The sequence below is a fragment of the Neodiprion virginianus genome, chromosome 5 (genome assembly GCF_021901495.1).
Source record: "Neodiprion virginianus isolate iyNeoVirg1 chromosome 5, iyNeoVirg1.1, whole genome shotgun sequence".
In the NCBI taxonomy this organism is placed as follows: Eukaryota; Metazoa; Arthropoda; class Insecta; order Hymenoptera; family Diprionidae; genus Neodiprion; species Neodiprion virginianus.
Genome location: NC_060881.1, coordinates 6,959,763 through 6,976,509, shown reverse-complemented (window position 1 = coordinate 6,976,509; position 16,747 = coordinate 6,959,763). Strand labels below are relative to the sequence as shown.

Sequence of the window (16,747 nt, the reverse complement as noted above, 5' to 3'; positions counted from 1 at the left end):
TGCCTTGATGAACCGCGGTTGGTGTACTGGAGATTAGAGAATTTCAATGGATGATACAGAGTTTTCGAGATGGTAACAGCATAATTGTACGCAATTACTATTGATAGTTGATTGTCTTGCATGTTTAACCATGTTTAGTCGTATGCACTATGGTGCACTAAGCCAGCGGATCTGTGGATTCAGCCATTCTCTGTAATTTGTAATTACTGATTATATGCCCATAAGAGCTGATGTAAAAGTCGATGAATTGAGAAAATTATGGCATTCTCAAACCTGTTTCAGGCTCAATAATTTTATAAACGTTCAATTACCTACTAATGACAGTAAGGAAACTTAATTGAATAAGTCTAGATGTAGATTTGTGCATTCGAATACTCTACTCGTAAGGTGTTACGGGTTTTACTCGACTGATGGCGAATTTTTAATTTTGAGGATGGTTTAGTTTGGTATGATTTCGTTAATTTGCACACATATTGATGAAATCCAAACATTTTTTCAACTGAAAAAATACCATTTTATACACTCTTAATTATAGGTTAAAGAAACTATGCATATCACAGTTTTATAATAGCATACTTATATATTCGTAATATAATTTTATACTGATGTTTACTATCATATGTTATCTAAATACTATTATTTTCTATCTTACTATCATAGTTAAAGATAATGTTAATTTATATTAGGATATTACTTGTGGCGTTTCATGTCTAATAAACTATGTAATACGGATAAAACTCATTGTCATTGTATTTGACGCATACGCTATCTTGACGGTTCACCGTCGTATCTGAGAAGTACGATGGAATACGGGTTCTATAATTACCAATCTCGCAATTAGCTACAAGGATCCCAGCTATTATGTGGGCCTCGTTGTCATAAGCATGAGCCTCTGCATAGTCTGCATCCCTTGCAAAACTGACTCCGTGACCAAAGCGACAGCGTTTCGCCAGTCTCCAGTTAAAATTTTTGTCTGCAAATTAAGGTGAGATAAAAAATAAAAAACATTTATCTTCAAATATACCCCCAAAACATATTCTACTATTGGTGTACACGCACCAGCTATTTCATAGGCACTCGAGATGGATGTAGCATGTATCACAATGTCCTCCGACACATCTCTAGATGCAGAGTCGATCCTCATTTCTTCGTATCGTAAGGCATATCGTGCCCAGAGAAATGGGTTCTCAATCCTTTTGACGGTCATCTCGTTCCAACAAAATACGTCCTGCATATGGGACCAGACGTATTTCCGTTCCCTGTTAGATACGCGGCCAGTAACCCACGGCTCGTGATTAATGTACCCCGACCACGGATAATATCTTCGTAAACCGAAGTCGTTGCTGTGCATTGCTTTGTTGAACAGGTCCATTGTTGCTGACGAGAATTAAAATCGGCCTTCGTTGAATAAGTTTGAAGATACAGGGAAGGCGAAGAAATGCTCGAACCAACGCAACGTATAACTTGGCCGATCGATGCTGCAAGGAAGGATTTTCTGCAGCGATATTCGATATTGATTTGTTTTTTGGCTACTCACAGTCTGCGGCTGAAGAATAAACTGGGTACTGGAATGCTGAGCACCTAGTTTAATTTCGTTTCGAAGCTGATGGGTCAAAGTTTAACCACGCGTTGCTGCAACGTGTCACACTTCACGTCATAGGTGGCGAGTGAGACCGAGTATAGCGTTATTAGCGTTCGCTGTCTCATCCTTTTATCACAATCAGAAGCGTCTAGATGCAACATACATACGTTCCTTTTCCCCTTGGAACGCTGGCTTCCTGTTACGCGTATCCTTGACTGCTATTGGTCAATGGTTTAATATGACTGTTCAATTTTCTCGTACCTACAAACAAATCGGTTGTATGGTATAACTTTATTTTGCATTGTTTTCCATTTATGTGCGTAGAAGCTACCCAGATTATTGGTCATACGTATAATTAAAACTACGTTGGCGGTATTCTGCAAAATTTTCCTCGTTTCACCGTCTTCCAATTTAGCTACGTGGGCAGGTGAACTGAAGCTGAATGGCTATTGCACATACCGTACGAATAAATATCATAATACGGTAATGAAAGACGTGTAAAAGGCAATTATGCAAAAATTAGATGGGGTCATTAATTTTCTGTCATGGATTCGAATGAGGTATATCATCATTTTCTCGCACGCTGTATCGTTTCAGGGAAGAATTACGTTGGATTTCAATTCTTTTGAAACAAATTGAATTCAATGAGATCACAAGTTATGAAAAATTCACGTGAACTATTTATGAAAAAATGTTAATAATCTTGATAAAATGTTATTTCGATTGAAATGACGTAGAAGTAGAAGATACTTGGAGCTTAATTTGTCTCAGGTATTCATCATTTTCTCACAGGGAAGAGACGTCATGTGTTATACATTTACGTATATTATTACGTATTATATATTGCTTCATAATTGTTTAATTTTCTTCCTTCAAGTTGCTTACTTTAGTTTACTCAGAGACAATCATTGACTGTTGAATTTAAAGGCTACATTTTACACACTAGAGTGTAACGCGTATTTTCTTTGGCATAAGTGCAGTTTCAATTTCACACACATTGAGCGTAAGTTAGCCAATAAGCCCTGTCAGTGTCGAATCGGTACGGTTTAGAAACTGCATTCGATAACTCCGTCAACTGTGGAGATTTAACAGTAAGCTTTGAAATCTGTTGGCCTCAAACGCAAATTTTGTACATTTTTGAGCATTTCACTGCACCGAAACATATCAAAACACTGTAGTTCACTCACTGAACAGGGTATTCAAACTAAGTGACACTGCAATTAACATGGTCTTGGAACTGAGTTTTAAATGTTCATCATGCGAGGACCACTGAAATATAATAGCTAGTGCTAGTGCAGTTTAGAGATTCCATTAGTCAATGAAGAAGACGTGCAAAATATTTCATCAATATTATTTATTATACAAGATAAGCGAACATAATTGAAAAAATAAATAATAATATTTGAATAAATATTCGATTCACAATACAATCTAAAATGCTTCTACGATAGATACTAAAATGATTTCATGCAGCAACAAAGATGTGCACGAAGTTTAAAATATCCGCCGTATATTAAAATAAAAACTCTATAATATAATTATAATTTTTTCTTAGTCGTTTGTTGTATTAATTGCATTTTTTCAGCTATAATTACTACTGGATTTAATAGAACAGTTTTTTTTATCGTGTCCTGACAAATTTTAAGCACGATTGTATTGAAAATACTCGTATATTGCAACATGGACTTCTTGCTGGTTGTTCTCTGACGGGTTTCACGGACGAATTGCTATTCTAATAATACGGATAATCAAAATATAATGGTCGAAAAAGGCTGCTAGCCTATCCTAAACTTTGATTACCGTTTTGTTGCCGTAAGTGATTTTTATATGCTTACTGTGATAGTTTTGGATTAGTTGGGTAGTGTTTTAGTATAATAGTACACATTCGTACCTAATCTGAGTAGTAATTTCGATCTTAAGTTTGAGTTCGATCTGATCCGTCACCGTTAATAAAACGGTCGGTGATAAATTATGTGATATGGTTCCAGAGACGGAATCTCGATAAGAATTACTTTCAGAGTGAGAGTGAACTTTTTCAGATATAAAAACCTACTTTCACAAAATTTCAACCACGATTGTAGAATTTTTTTGTGTCGAATTTTGAAACGATTTGCTGTCAGTTCGATTCAATTCATTCAATAATTAATATTTTTCTCATGTAGAGTATGAGTCTAAAAGCGATTCAGGCTGTGAAAGTATACCCAATCCAAAAGGGTCATTACCTACCTGTGTAATGTAATAAAGTTTCGCGATAATGCTTCGATATGCTAGATTGCCTTTTAGTTCAGTTTCAATCTTGCCATACGCATACAAGTTTCATAATTAATTCTGGTAATAATTAATTTTTAGCCAGGTTCATTTTCCAAGTTTCACACGTCTCGGTTTCATATCTACTTGAAGATTTAATCGGTGAGTGACGTATAGCTGTCGCTGCTGCTCCAGCTCTCTGACTCAGCATCCGTGCTGCTGGTGCTGCTGCTGCTGCTGCTGCTGCTGCTGGTGCTGCTGGTGCTTTCGCTCTCGTCGCTGTCACCACTGCTGCTACTGGACTCACTCTCACTCATGCTGCCGCTGCCGCTGCCGTTGCTGCCGCTACTGGACTCACTCTTACTCATGCTGCTGCTGCCGCTCTTGCCGCTGTCTTTGCCTTCGCCGCCGCTTTTGCTGCCGCTACTGGACTCACTCTCACTCATGCTGCCGCTGCCGCTGCCTTTGCTGCCGCTGCTGGACTCACTCTTACTCATGCTGCTGCTGCCGCTCTTACCGCTGTCTTTGCCTTCGCCGACGCTTTTGCTGCCGCTACTGGACTCACTCTCACTCATGCTGCCGCTGCCGCTGCCTTTGCTGCTGCTGCTGGACTCACTCTTACTCGTGCTGCTGCTGCCGCTCTTGCCGCTGTCTTTGCCTTCGCCGCCGCTTTTGCTGCCGCTACTGGACTCACTCTCACTCATGCTGCCGCTGCCGCTGCCTTTGCTGCTGCTGCTGGACTCACTCTTACTCGTGCTGCTGCTGCCGCTCTTGCCGCTGTCTTTGCCTTCGCCGCCGCTTTTGCTGCCGCTACTGGACTCACTCTCACTCATGCTGCCGCTGCCGCTGCCTTTGCTGCTGCTGCTGGACTCACTCTTACTCGTGCTGCTGCTGCCGCTCTTGCCGCTGTCTTTGCCTTCGCCGACGCTTTTGCTGCCGCTACTGGACTCACTCTTACTCGTGCTGCTGCTGCCGCTCTTGCCGCTGTCTTTGCCTTCGCCGACGCTTTTGCTGTCGCTACTGGACTCACTCTCACTCATGCTGCCGCTGCCGCTGCCTTTGCTGCTGCTGCCGGACTCACTCTTACTCGTGCTACTGCTGCCGCTCTTGCCGCTGTCTTTGCCTTCGCCGACGCTTTTGCTGCCGCTACTGGACTCACTCTCACTCATGCTGCCGCTGCCGCTGCCTTTGCTGCTGCTGCCGGACTCACTCTTACTCGTGCTACTGCTGCCGCTCTTGCCGCTGTCTTTGCCTTCGCCGACGCTTTTGCTGCCGCTACTGGACTCACTCTTACTCGTGCTGCTGCTGCCGCTCTTGCCGCTGTCTTTGCCTTCGCCGCTGCCTTTGCTGCTGCTGCTGGACTCACTCTTACTCGTGCTGCTGCTGCCGCTCTTGCCGCTGTCTTTGCCTTCGCCGACGCTTTTGCTGCCGCTACTGGACTCACTCTTACTCGTGCTGCTGCTGCCGCTCTTGCCGCTGTCTTTGCCTTCGCCGACGCTTTTGCTGCCGCTACTGGACTCACTCTTACTCGTGCTGCTGCTGCCGCTCTTGCCGCTGTCTTTGCCTTCGCCGACGCTTTTGCTGCCGCTACTGGACTCACTCTCACTCATGCTGCCGCTGCCGCTGCCTTTGCTGCTGCTGCTGGACTCACTCTTACTCGTGCTACTGCTGCCGCTCTTGCCGCTGTCTTTGCCTTCGCCGACGCTTTTGCTGCCGCTACTGGACTCACTCTTACTCGTGCTGCTGCTGCCGCTCTTGCCGCTGTCTTTGCCTTCGCCGACGCTTTTGCTGCCGCTACTGGACTCACTCTTACTCGTGCTGCTGCTGCCGCTCTTGCCGCTGTCTTTGCCTTCGCCGACGCTTTTGCTGCCGCTACTGGACTCACTCTTACTCGTGCTGCTGCTGCCGCTCTTGCCGCTGTCTTTGCCTTCGCCGACGCTTTTGCTGCCGCTACTGGACTCACTCTTACTCGTGCTGCTGCTGCCGCTCTTGCCGCTGTCTTTGCCTTCGCCGACGCTTTTGCTGCCGCTATTGGACTCACTCTCACTCATGCTGCCACTGCCGCTGCCTTTGCTGCTGCTGCTGGACTCACTCTTACTCGTGCTGCTGCTGCTGCTCTTGCCGCTGTCTTTGCCTTCGCCGACGCTTTTGCTGCCGCTACTGGACTCACTCTTACTCGTGCTACTGCTACCGCTCTTGCCGCTGTCTTTGCCTTCGCCGACGCTTTTGCTGCCGCTACTGGACTCACTCTTACTCGTGGTGCTGGTCTTGTCGCTAGCACCGCCGTGACCGCCTTCGACGCTGCTGCCTTCGCTGTTGCTACCGCAGCTGTTGTCCCTTACGCTGCCACCCTTATTACTGCCGCTTCCGCCTTTATCGCTGCCACTGCTGCCCTTAGCGCTACCGCTGCCACCCTTATCGCTTTCACTGCCACTGCCACCCTTATTGCTACCGCTGCCACCCTTGCCGCTGTCATTGCCACTGCCACCCTTATCACTGCCTTTGCTGCCTTTATCGCTGTCAACCTTACCGCTGCCATTGTTACCCTTAACACTGCCACTGCCGCTCTTGCCGCTGTCTTTGCCTTCGCCGACGCTTTTGCTGCCGCTACTGGACTCACTCTTACTCGTGCTGCTGCTGCCGCTCTTGCCGCTGTCTTTGCCTTCGCCGACGCTTTTGCTGCCGCTACTGGACTCACTCTTACTCGTGCTGCTGCTGCCGCTCTTGCCGCTGTCTTTGCCTTCGCCGACGCTTTTGCTGCCGCTACTGGACTCACTCTCACTCATGCTGCCGCTGCCGCTGCCTTTGCTGCTGCTGCTGGACTCACTCTGACTCGTGCTGCTGCTGCCGCTCTTGCCGCTGTCTTTGCCTTCGCCGACGCTTTTGCTGCCGCTACTGGACTCACTCTTACTCGTGCTGCTGCTGCCGCTCTTGCCGCTGTCTTTGCCTTCGCCGACGCTTTTGCTGCCGCTACTGGACTCACTCTTACTCGTGCTGCTGCTGCCGCTCTTGCCGCTGTCTTTGCCTTCGCCGACGCTTTTGCTGCCGCTACTGGACTCACTCTTACTCGTGCTGCTGCTGCCGCTCTTGCCGCTGTCTTTGCCTTCGCCGACGCTTTTGCTGCCGCTACTGGACTCACTCTTACTCGTGCTGCTGCTGCCGCTCTTGCCGCTGTCTTTGCCTTCGCCGACGCTTTTGCTGCCGCTGCTGGACTCACTCTTACTCGTGCTGCTGCTGCCGCTCTTGCCGCTGTCTTTGCCTTCGCCGCTACCTTTGCTGCTGCTGCTGGACTCACTCTTACTCGTGCTGCTGCTGCCGCTCTTGCCGCTGTCTTTGCCTTCGCCGACGCTTTTGCTGCCGCTACTGGACTCACTCTTACTCGTGCTGCTGCTGCCGCTCTTGCCGCTGTCTTTGCCTTCGCCGACGCTTTTGCTGCCGCTACTGGACTCACTCTTACTCGTGCTGCTGCTGCCGCTCTTGCCGCTGTCTTTGCCTTCGCCGACGCTTTTGCTGCCGCTACTGGACTCACTCTCACTCATGCTGCCGCTGCCGCTGCCTTTGCTGCCGCTACTGGACTCACTCTTACTCGTGCTGCTGCTGCCGCTCTTGCCGCTGTCTTTGCCTTCGCCGACGCTTTTGCTGCCGCTACTGGACTCACTCTTACTCGTGCTGCTGCTGCCGCTCTTGCCGCTGTCTTTGCCTTCGCCGACGCTTTTGCTGCTGCTACTGGACTCACTCTCACTCATGCTGCCGCTGCCGCTGCCTTTGCTGCCGCTACTGGACTCACTCTTACTCATGCTGCTGCTGCCGCTCTTGCCGCTGTCTTTGCCTTCGCCGACGCTTTTGCTGCTGCTACTGGACTCACTCTCACTCATGCTGCCGCTGCCGCTGCCTTTGCTGCCGCTACTGGACTCACTCTTACTCATGCTGCTGCTGCCGCTCTTGCCGCTGTCTTTGCCTTCGCCGGCGCTTTTGCTGCCGCTACTGGACTCACTCCCACTCATGCTGCCACTGCCGCTGCCTTCGCTGCTGCTGCTGCTGCTGCTGCTGCTGCTGCTGCTGCTGCTGCCGCTGCCTTCGTCACCGCTTTTGCTCTCGGTTTCGGAGTTGCTTGAGCTGTAGCTGCTGGCTTCAGTCTTGGCGTATGCTCTCGCTTCTGCTGCGCGGAAGACGAGAAGGCACACGAATGCACTGAAGATTAAACACCGTAATTTCATTTTGAGCTGCTCTTAATTGCTCCTAGAGTAACTAATGAAGTACACACCAGAACTTCTGCTTTTATACTTCTACATTTTACCCAAGTCTTTTATAATATTTTCTATCAAAATATTGACCCAACTTGTCGATATTTGTGACAGAAAACTCAGACAATGAAGAAATTATATGTTATATTATTGCATGCACATGCCAATATCTTGCAGTATTCGCTACGCCAAGCTGTACGGTAGAAGCGCACACAAGCATTGCATTAGTCATGTATTGTCATAAACACAGTAACTGTTTATATAACATGAGCCCTGTTCTTTTATGGATATGAGTATAATTTTTGGATTTCCCATCGTGGAATCGTTATTCCAAAGTAGAGTAATAAATTCCTGTGTTCATTTGTACTGTGGGAGTTCCCGAAATCGTTGTTATTGTCGCGGGCTTAAGGTGACTTAACGTTTTAATTATTAAAAACTCTGCCGTATAATTTTCTCTTGGTCGTATTGTATTGATAACTTGCATATTTTCAGGCGCACTTATTTATTTGTTTCAATATATTTTTTTTCCCTGTCCCGACAAATTTTAAGCATGCCAGTAAGTTGGCTATATTGCAAATACTCGTACATTGCAAACGGACCTTTTACGGACAAATATTGCTATCATAATAATATGGACAATCAAAACCAGATCCAGTTCCAGATGCGTTCCATAGCCTTATCCTAAGCTTTGATTACCTTTTTAGGGGAGTTGAGTAGTTTACGGGGTTACCGTTTTACAATAGTTAGAAGCGTGCGAAGATTTTTTGGCATCCCAGAGATAAATAGATCAAATTCGTCTAGTTTCATGATTTCCTCGATTCGCTATCAGTTCGCTATTCAATTCGTCCAATCATCAATTTTTCTGACACAGAAACAATGGCTGTATGGTAATAAAATTTCGGGATGAAGCCATAACCATAACTGAAACATACAACGACATAAGGCCAGATTGCCGTTTGCTCCAGTCATTCTTACTATACGCTAGGCGAGTTTCATAATTAAATTTTGGTAAGGCTAATTTTTTTAGCCAGTTTAACAATCACAATATCGGGTTCTACGAATTCACTTGAATAACCAATTTTTTAGCCACGTTCATATTAGGTTCAGTGTTATACTTACCATTATCACGTCTCGGTTTCTAGGTATCCACTCGAATCTCTTGTTGCTTGGCGTCTTAATTTCACGTTCGTTGCTGCTCGAGCACTCATTCGAGCTCCATGACTCGTTTGCTGAATTATCCATGCTGCTGCTGAAATGCTTTTTTCGTTTGCATCAAAAGTCCATGTCACAACATTTTTTTTGGCAATATCTTTTTTTTCCACACCATTAACCAACAAATGATTTTTCGTACTGATTCTGAAGCGGTCACAATATTTTTCACAATCACAGTGTGCTACACTGGAGCTAGTCCATTGTACCAGAAATTTCCTTTCAATCGGAGTATTCATTCGCATAGCAAAGCCATTGCTAGATGCCAATTTCGTATGCCAGTATTGGGGACAAAAAGAACACTTTATTTGCATTTTGAATCCTAGACCACGAGTACAGCTTTTTGTTATTATAGTGTGTTCGTCGTCCATATTCTCTTGTTCATTTCACGTGAACGAAAAAATGGTCATAAAATTTATAACAACAAAACCAATATTTATTTTCGTTTTATTCCGTTAACGTTTAGTTTTGAATCAATCAATTTTCGTATTTTTTGGCTTAAGCTGAACTGCCGTAATTATCGTCTTTTTGGCTATGTTACAGGTCGTTTTCTTTTTTGGGCCAGTCATTGCGAAGTTTGCAAGCCTTCTCACTCTGTCCGCTCTTGCGATTTTACTGGTACATTTTCCTAGTTTCTATTTTACTTTTTAATTTTTGTAATGTTGGCACGCGCAAAAAAATATTGTTTACTGCTGCCAATTAAAGGTAGACTGACGCTTTATAAAAACTGTGACCCTTACCCTTGCATCAGCAGATGCTAACTATTAAAATGCCACTGGACTCGTTTCAGCGGAATTGGTAGCTCTGTCGGGCCGCTCGACATTCCGCAGGCCTGGCGAATCAGCCGCTGGATTATCGTTGAGCAAAAGAATGACTAACGCGAGCTTGAGGAATTTCTTGAATTTTGTCATAAAATTTTAACGTAATATTTGTACTTCATACTTCAGACTTTCGGAAGATTGAAAAAAATCACTTCTTTCAAAATTCTACTAGTACGTAGAATCAACCGTATTGCGAAAAAATTCCGAATCTCAAATATAGATGAACTAGGGGCTCCGCGCCTCACGATCAACCGCTTTTCAACCCCTTATTGTCTAAATTTCTAAAAACGCAGAAAGTACTTTTTAAGTATTTATATTATGAACTGTTTGAATCAAAAACCAAGTCGATGTCTCATCTATGTGCAGAGATATCGTCGAATCCGTAAAAATCACATTTAACCACTTTTCAGCCCCTTAGGGTTCGAATTTCTAAAAATCGCTTCTTGGTGGGTGCTTATGTTCCGAGGGGAATATGCATTCTAAATTTCAAGTTTCTAGGTCAAAGGGTTTGGGCTGTGCGTGATCGTACTTGTTCCTTTATATATAGAGATAACTTATACAGCCTGTAAGTTAGGATGAAGCAAGTATCAAAATGAAATTTGAAGAGTTTGTATTTTATTATTTTTATCTCATTAAAATATGCATAATCTATGCAATTGATAAACATACGAAATATTTATATATACATAAATAGATTGTATAATAAATAGATTAATCAAAATATCCAACTAACTTTTCTATCTGTGACTTCTGACTATCGGTATTTCTTACTATTTTGAATAATTTTTGTCAAGTTAAATTTTGTCGGGTAGCTTAAGTCAACCGACTCGTGTTTCGAAGGCAATATTTTTTTTTGGAACATTATCACTTTTACAATAGAATATATACTATGAAAAAAAGTTTTGACAATGTTATTTCTATAGAGAAACTTCGATCACAATGCGGACTATCACAGAGTTTAAGTATAATTGCATAATTAAAAAAATATCTAAATAGTATATGTAGATTAGACCTGTCCTTAAGAAGGCGAAATCGAATTTTAATGGTCTTACCCCCCAAATTGGTTCGAAATAATTCAAAAAAAATGTCCGAATTCTTAAAAAATTTTCCACCCATATTTACCCACACCTAGGAAGCCTTACTTTTTCCCATAAGAGAAGCATTGGTTTTTCGGGATTTTTAATCGTTTTTTTACCGCTGCTGTAATTATCAGCTAAAAAATCGCAAATTCTCAGAAAATGTTGACAGTTGTTACCTTTTCGTCCAATTTTTTGGAATTCGATACAAGCATTTTTGGGCTAGATCAATCGACTTTTTTCCGCGTTTTTCGCAACATACAGAGAATAAAGATGTGATTGATCTAGACCAAAAATGCTTGTATCGAATTCCAAAAAATTGGACAAAAAGGTAATATAACTGTCAACATTTTCTGAGAATTTGCGATTTTTTAGCTGATAATTACGGCAGCGGTAAAAAAACGATTAAAAATCCCGAAAAACCAATGCTTTTCTTATGGGAAAAAGTAAGGCTTCCTAGGCGTGGGTAAATATGGAGGGAAAAATTTTTAAAAATTCGGACATTTTTTTTGAATTATTTCGAACCAATTTGGGGGGTAAGACCATTAAAATTCGATTTTGCCCTTCTTAAGGACAGGTCTAATCTAGATACTATGATCACCACAATAATTAATGAATTGTGACTGGGTGGGGGTAAAAATATAGATAGATCAAGAAATAGAAGGGCCACAATATCGAATATTTGCGGAAGCGAAAATTTAATTTATAAAACTATGAAATGTAGAAAGTCGAAGTATGGAGAGTTAAAAAAATAGAAAATTCAAAGTATGTAATACCAGAATATAGAATTGTCAGAATTCATCTCTATTGTATAAAACCGTGTACAGATTCTAGATTCTGCCGTTTTATGTTTTGTCGTTCTGTATTTCGACTTTCTACACTGGGACCCTTGAAACTTGTATAATATTACAATTTAGTTTTTTCATCTTTGAAAATTTTATATTTTGATCCTTCTAACATTCGACCATTCTTTTTTTTAAATCTCAAGCCATTGTGACTTTGGGTGTATACAATAGATTTCTTAAAATTTTACATAAAGTAATCGTGATGTCATACAGTTTTTTGTAAAATCTTCTCAGTAAGCTATGTAGTAGGGATAAAAGTCATTGTCGTAATATTTAACGTAAACACTCTTTGCTTTATTCGTCGTAGTATCGAAAGTGCCAGGTGGTATTTGGGTTCCGAAGTTCCCTATTTTACTTGCAGCAACAAGAATTCCAGCAATAATGTAGGCACCTTTTCTTGTTGCTTGAGAAGCGGCATAGTTCACATCTTTGGCAAAGCTAACACCTTGACCAAAGCGATAACGCTTTACAAGCCTCCAGTCAAAGTTGTTGTCTGAAATATGTCACCAACAAGGTAATGAATAAAAATGTCATGGGCAATGTTGTTTGATTGGATGATTTGGTTTCGTTTTTATTATTATGCTTTTACTAATTAACGCAAACATATTGTTCAGATACTCTTTGCGAAAATACACATAGAGCTGGGCATAACAAGTTTGCAACAGAAATGACAAAAACAACGCGCACATGAACTTTGTTTGCTTTACCTGCTATTTCGTACGCAGCCGATATCGAGGTGGCATGAACAACGATGTGCTCTGTAACTTTGCTAGCTGTCAAGTTTGCCTTCATTTCCTCGTAGTGTAGTACGTAGCGAGACCATAAGCAAGGGTTTTCAATTCTACCTATGAAGGTGCCTTCTGTGACGGATATTTGGCTGCCCAAACGCTCAGCTAAGAACTCTATTTCATTGGACCGTATGTTCCTGCCGTCGATTTTTGGGTCGACATCTCCGTCGTGACGTACACTCCATGGGAATTTTTTCCGCAATCCAAAGTTATTTGAAGTTACAGCACATTGTAATAACTCCATTTTTATTCATGCCCCAATTCGAAGAGGCTAAAAATTAACCCTGACTCTTCACACCAGACGCCAATACAGTCACGGCGGCACTGCTGTTCTGCCGTCGCGTCGTGTATTACATTCACCCAACATGGCGTCGAGTTTCTGTTATTTGGGATTCCCCTGAAATTATAACAAAGTTCACCTCAAGGCCCTGCTGCCTAGATATCGAGCCGTGCGGCATGCCGGGTACCCGATCGTATGCTTGTAGTTTGTACTGTCATCGTCCTGGTACGCCGGGTCGCGTCGAGATAGCGCTACGTACACATACCGCGGCTCGGTAGGAAGACAGTGATTTTGCGTAGTTCTTGTTGCGACCTGAACGGTGCTGCCACCGCGCGGCCTATGTACAAACGAGTTCGCCAGCTGGATAATCACAGTTGGCGATGAGATACTTAGGGTTAGAAATATAAGTGGTAATCATGACCGGTAAATTTAGTATTTCTACCGTGACAAACTGACAAAGTGACTGCGAATAATATTACTACTGGTTACATCATAAAATATATACTTAATCTAAAAAAAATATACTAACATTCTAAGAAAACTAAGAATCATCTCTTTAGGCATATATTTTTGTAACGAAACTACAATAAATTTATCAACACATTCGTAATCGACTGTGAATTTCATATTGCATTCCATCGAAAATAAAACGAAAATTATGATGCTAGGAGGGGTGAAAAAGAAAGGACGCGCTACTTCTATTAACTCTTGCAATTTTGTACATGACCGGTCATATTTTTTTATGACCATTAATTTACGAAAAAAAACCTGACCGGTATTTTTTCATCTAAATAGGTGATGACACCTTATTTTTACCGTAAAATAATCGAGAAAAATTATGACCGTAATTTCACAACACAAGATTAGACGAAAAAAATTACGTCAATTTACGGTAAAATTACAGCATTTTTGGGTAATTTTATTGAGAATCTTACGGTGCGTTCTGAAATCAACTGGTAGCCAAGAACACCCTAGGGCAGAGGCAGAGCTACTCACGAACTCGGTAGCGCAAACGAGATAAAAGATTGTTGACAGCACCGGGAGCTAATATCGGAACGCACCCTTAATACCAGTATTTTTTACATCTCGATCTACTTAGGGAGTTTTTAGCGCTGCGAGTTAATTTCGGAACGCACTCTTGATTCGGCGTGAACGTAGCGCACGACCGTCGCTGCTCTCATCTTCGAAATCTACGTAGCAACCTCCGCCGTATTTCGACTTCTTGCTCGCACACACATTTGTGAAAACCTTCGGCCACTTCGGTCCACTTTTCAAATTTTCTGCGTGAGTCATGAAAATACGCATAGTGCCCTTGGTACCCGTCACCTTGCTACATTTGCCGGCAATCGTGGTAGCGAGGGTGATAGCCCAAGATTCCGGCAATGAAAACTCGGGCGATCATGGGTTTGGCTTGTCATACAGATGGAGAAGTGTATCCGGTGGTTTTACAGAGGCTAAGAAAACACGAAAACCGATAATGGTAGTAGTCCACAAGCTCGGATGTCCAGCCTGCGCAAATCTCCGTCCGAAATTTGCCAATTCTCTAAAACTACTCGACTTGAGCCAGCAGTAAGGCGATTTTTAATTCAGATTCTCTGTTCGAATACCTCTCTCATCGATATTCATCCATACCTGCCTATGTGTTCTATTCAGTTTCGTCATGGTCAACGTCGAGGCTTCGGGCGAAAAACAGCTGCCGGATAAATTTGTCCCGGATGGTGCTTACGTTCCAAGAATCCTATTTTTTTGCCCTGACGGTAAATTACTGCGTGAGATTGACAACCAGGACCCAAATCGAGAACCGAATTACAAGTATCACTACTGGAACGTCGGACAGATCGTTGATTCGATGCTCAGAGTTTTGAAAATGTTTCCACAGGTATTGAAAGCAGAATTTTTAAACAATAATACGCATCGTATTACCGTCACTTCGTCGGAATTCCGCGGATAATATTGCCGAACCGTATGTGTGTCCATCATCACTGTGTAATTACGCTTGCGTACACACGATTAATCATTATACGCATACATGAACGAAGAAACAGTAACAAGTGCGTTGCTTTGAAAAATATTAATATCCTGTATCCCAAGTAGGAATAACGAGTATAAATTGAATATAAAAATAAGAATCGAATAATATCGAATGTTTTGTCGTTGAGTCGTGTTGTGTTTGACGTGCATTTTCGCGTGCCGTGACGCAGTTGCGCGTTTTCATTCTCTCTAACCAACTATGTACTAAATATACTTATACTCTTTTATTTATCAAGTGTTGGCAAATATTTTTTCGCGAACAAAAGACTGCTTCTTGCGCGATTCTTTGCCATTATAGACAACAACATTGCTTTAACAAACGCTGTACACAACATTGTTAACTCTCCGCATACATTACACCTTGCCGTAACTTTTATATACTTTGATGCCTCTGTTGCCAATTTCGATATCACCATGTCTGGGAGAAATTCAACAGCAGTAATAATAAGTAACTGAACAGAATAGTGATATTGCGAAAAACGACAATGAAAGAGGTCTGCCGCAATTGCTGACTCTACTTATTATGTCAACTGTTACAAAAACAGCTTATAATATAAACATATACACCTTGCAGCTTACGTACAATTTCAATTAGATGTTTATTGTTGCGAATTGCAGTTGCGCGATTCTCCTTCCCGCGCGTCTGTCGCCTGTAGTTACGACCACGTACATATATGTGTAACGCGTTTGACGTATGTAAGGAAGTTGAAATACTGTCGGCGAAGGAAGATTGAGGGTGACCAGGCAGGCAGGTAGGCTGCAGGCACGAGGCTTTGATCGTTCGGAACACAGAAGTTGTATTATTTCCGCCGTTGAGACTCGTCGGTTTCAAACGCGGTTTAAGATCTGCCGGGCGTGAAATGCGGCTCTCCACCTCGCGTGCGTCGTTTAATGATGTTGCCAATTCAATTTCACCTTCTCTTCTGCTTCTTTTGTATAGTTGAAAGAGAGAAATGAGAAATAAGAATGGCTGCACGGCGGTTGTACTATAATACATGTACTGCCGTGCCTTCACCGCGGAACCTAGTCTATCTACCTCATCTATTTCTCTTTCACTTTAATTTCGGCCAGCAATGCAAATCCACGTGCTCCGTGTACCCATTTCTGTAATGACCCACAAGCATACGAGTGAATTCGAGATACGCGAAGAAATTCTGGAAAAGCGGAAAGGCCACGGGGAAATGGATAATTTACCGCAAGAGAGAAGATAAAGCGACGACGGCGATGGTCGAAACAAAACCAGCTCTTATCGCTCGGTATAACTGACTTGCAAATAATTATAGAATCCTTGTATCATATTACTGAAATCTCTCTGCTCTTTAACTGCCGCAGATGTCGACCCATTGTTACCCTACTTGCAGGACGGAGTTCAAGAGACAAGATCTGTAGTAGAATATAGATTAAGGCAGAAAGTGTATAGGTACACAGGGTCGAGTCGAGTGCACGCTAAAGTTAACTCGAATAAGTGACGTAAGCGCTTTTCATGTCGACTCAGGCACATTTTTCTTTCTTCAATTCTCGGATTCTTCTATACTGTAATACACATTTTATCGCGATGATGTTAGTCCCTTTTCTCTTTCAAGCAGTACTATTTTCTTTTCAGTGGCTATTATGGGAGAACGCG

At 42.9% G+C, this 16,747-nt stretch overlaps 4 protein-coding genes across 9 annotated transcripts; 1 reads left to right on the top strand and 3 right to left on the bottom strand.

Annotated features, from left to right (window-relative positions):
• Positions 1–16: 16 nt before the first annotated feature.
• On the bottom strand, positions 17–1,372 carry LOC124304429 (protein mono-ADP-ribosyltransferase TIPARP-like). The gene is made up of 2 exons (XM_046762673.1): positions 1,060–1,372; positions 17–973 (listed from the first exon to the last, which is right to left on the bottom strand). Exons 1-2 carry the CDS (start codon positions 1,370–1,372, stop codon positions 711–713), a joined length of 576 nt encoding a protein of 191 aa, XP_046618629.1. The 3' UTR covers positions 17–710.
• LOC124304426 (serine-rich adhesin for platelets-like) lies at positions 1,060–8,079 on the bottom strand. Of its 6 annotated transcripts, none has more exons than XM_046762662.1 (5): positions 7,101–8,079; positions 5,172–6,632; positions 2,373–4,886; positions 1,538–1,843; positions 1,060–1,495 (listed from the first exon to the last, which is right to left on the bottom strand). In XM_046762662.1, exons 1-3 carry the CDS (start codon positions 8,044–8,046, stop codon positions 3,985–3,987), a joined length of 3,309 nt encoding a protein of 1,102 aa, XP_046618618.1. In that variant the 5' UTR covers positions 8,047–8,079; the 3' UTR covers positions 1,060–1,495; positions 1,538–1,843; positions 2,373–3,984. The 6 variants fall into 6 exon arrangements, with proteins under 6 accessions (XP_046618618.1, XP_046618620.1, XP_046618621.1 ...); XM_046762664.1 differs by having other exon boundaries at positions 1,060–1,843; positions 5,172–6,137; positions 6,390–6,632; XM_046762665.1 differs by having other exon boundaries at positions 1,060–1,843; positions 5,172–5,963; positions 6,414–6,632; positions 7,101–8,078.
• Positions 8,080–10,726: 2,647 nt separating this feature from the next.
• LOC124304428 (protein mono-ADP-ribosyltransferase PARP14-like) lies at positions 10,727–13,184 on the bottom strand. The gene is made up of 2 exons (XM_046762672.1): positions 12,732–13,184; positions 10,727–12,517 (listed from the first exon to the last, which is right to left on the bottom strand). The coding sequence occupies exons 1-2, from the start codon at positions 13,054–13,056 to the stop codon at positions 12,255–12,257; spliced, it is 588 nt and encodes a 195-aa protein (XP_046618628.1). The 5' UTR covers positions 13,057–13,184; the 3' UTR covers positions 10,727–12,254.
• Positions 13,185–13,774: 590 nt separating this feature from the next.
• On the top strand, positions 13,775–16,512 carry LOC124304770 (thioredoxin domain-containing protein 12-like). Its single transcript, XM_046763390.1, has 3 exons — positions 13,775–14,661; positions 14,746–14,971; positions 16,456–16,512. The coding sequence occupies exons 1-3, from the start codon at positions 14,384–14,386 to the stop codon at positions 16,510–16,512; spliced, it is 561 nt and encodes a 186-aa protein (XP_046619346.1). The 5' UTR covers positions 13,775–14,383.
• Positions 16,513–16,747: the final 235 nt, after the last annotated feature.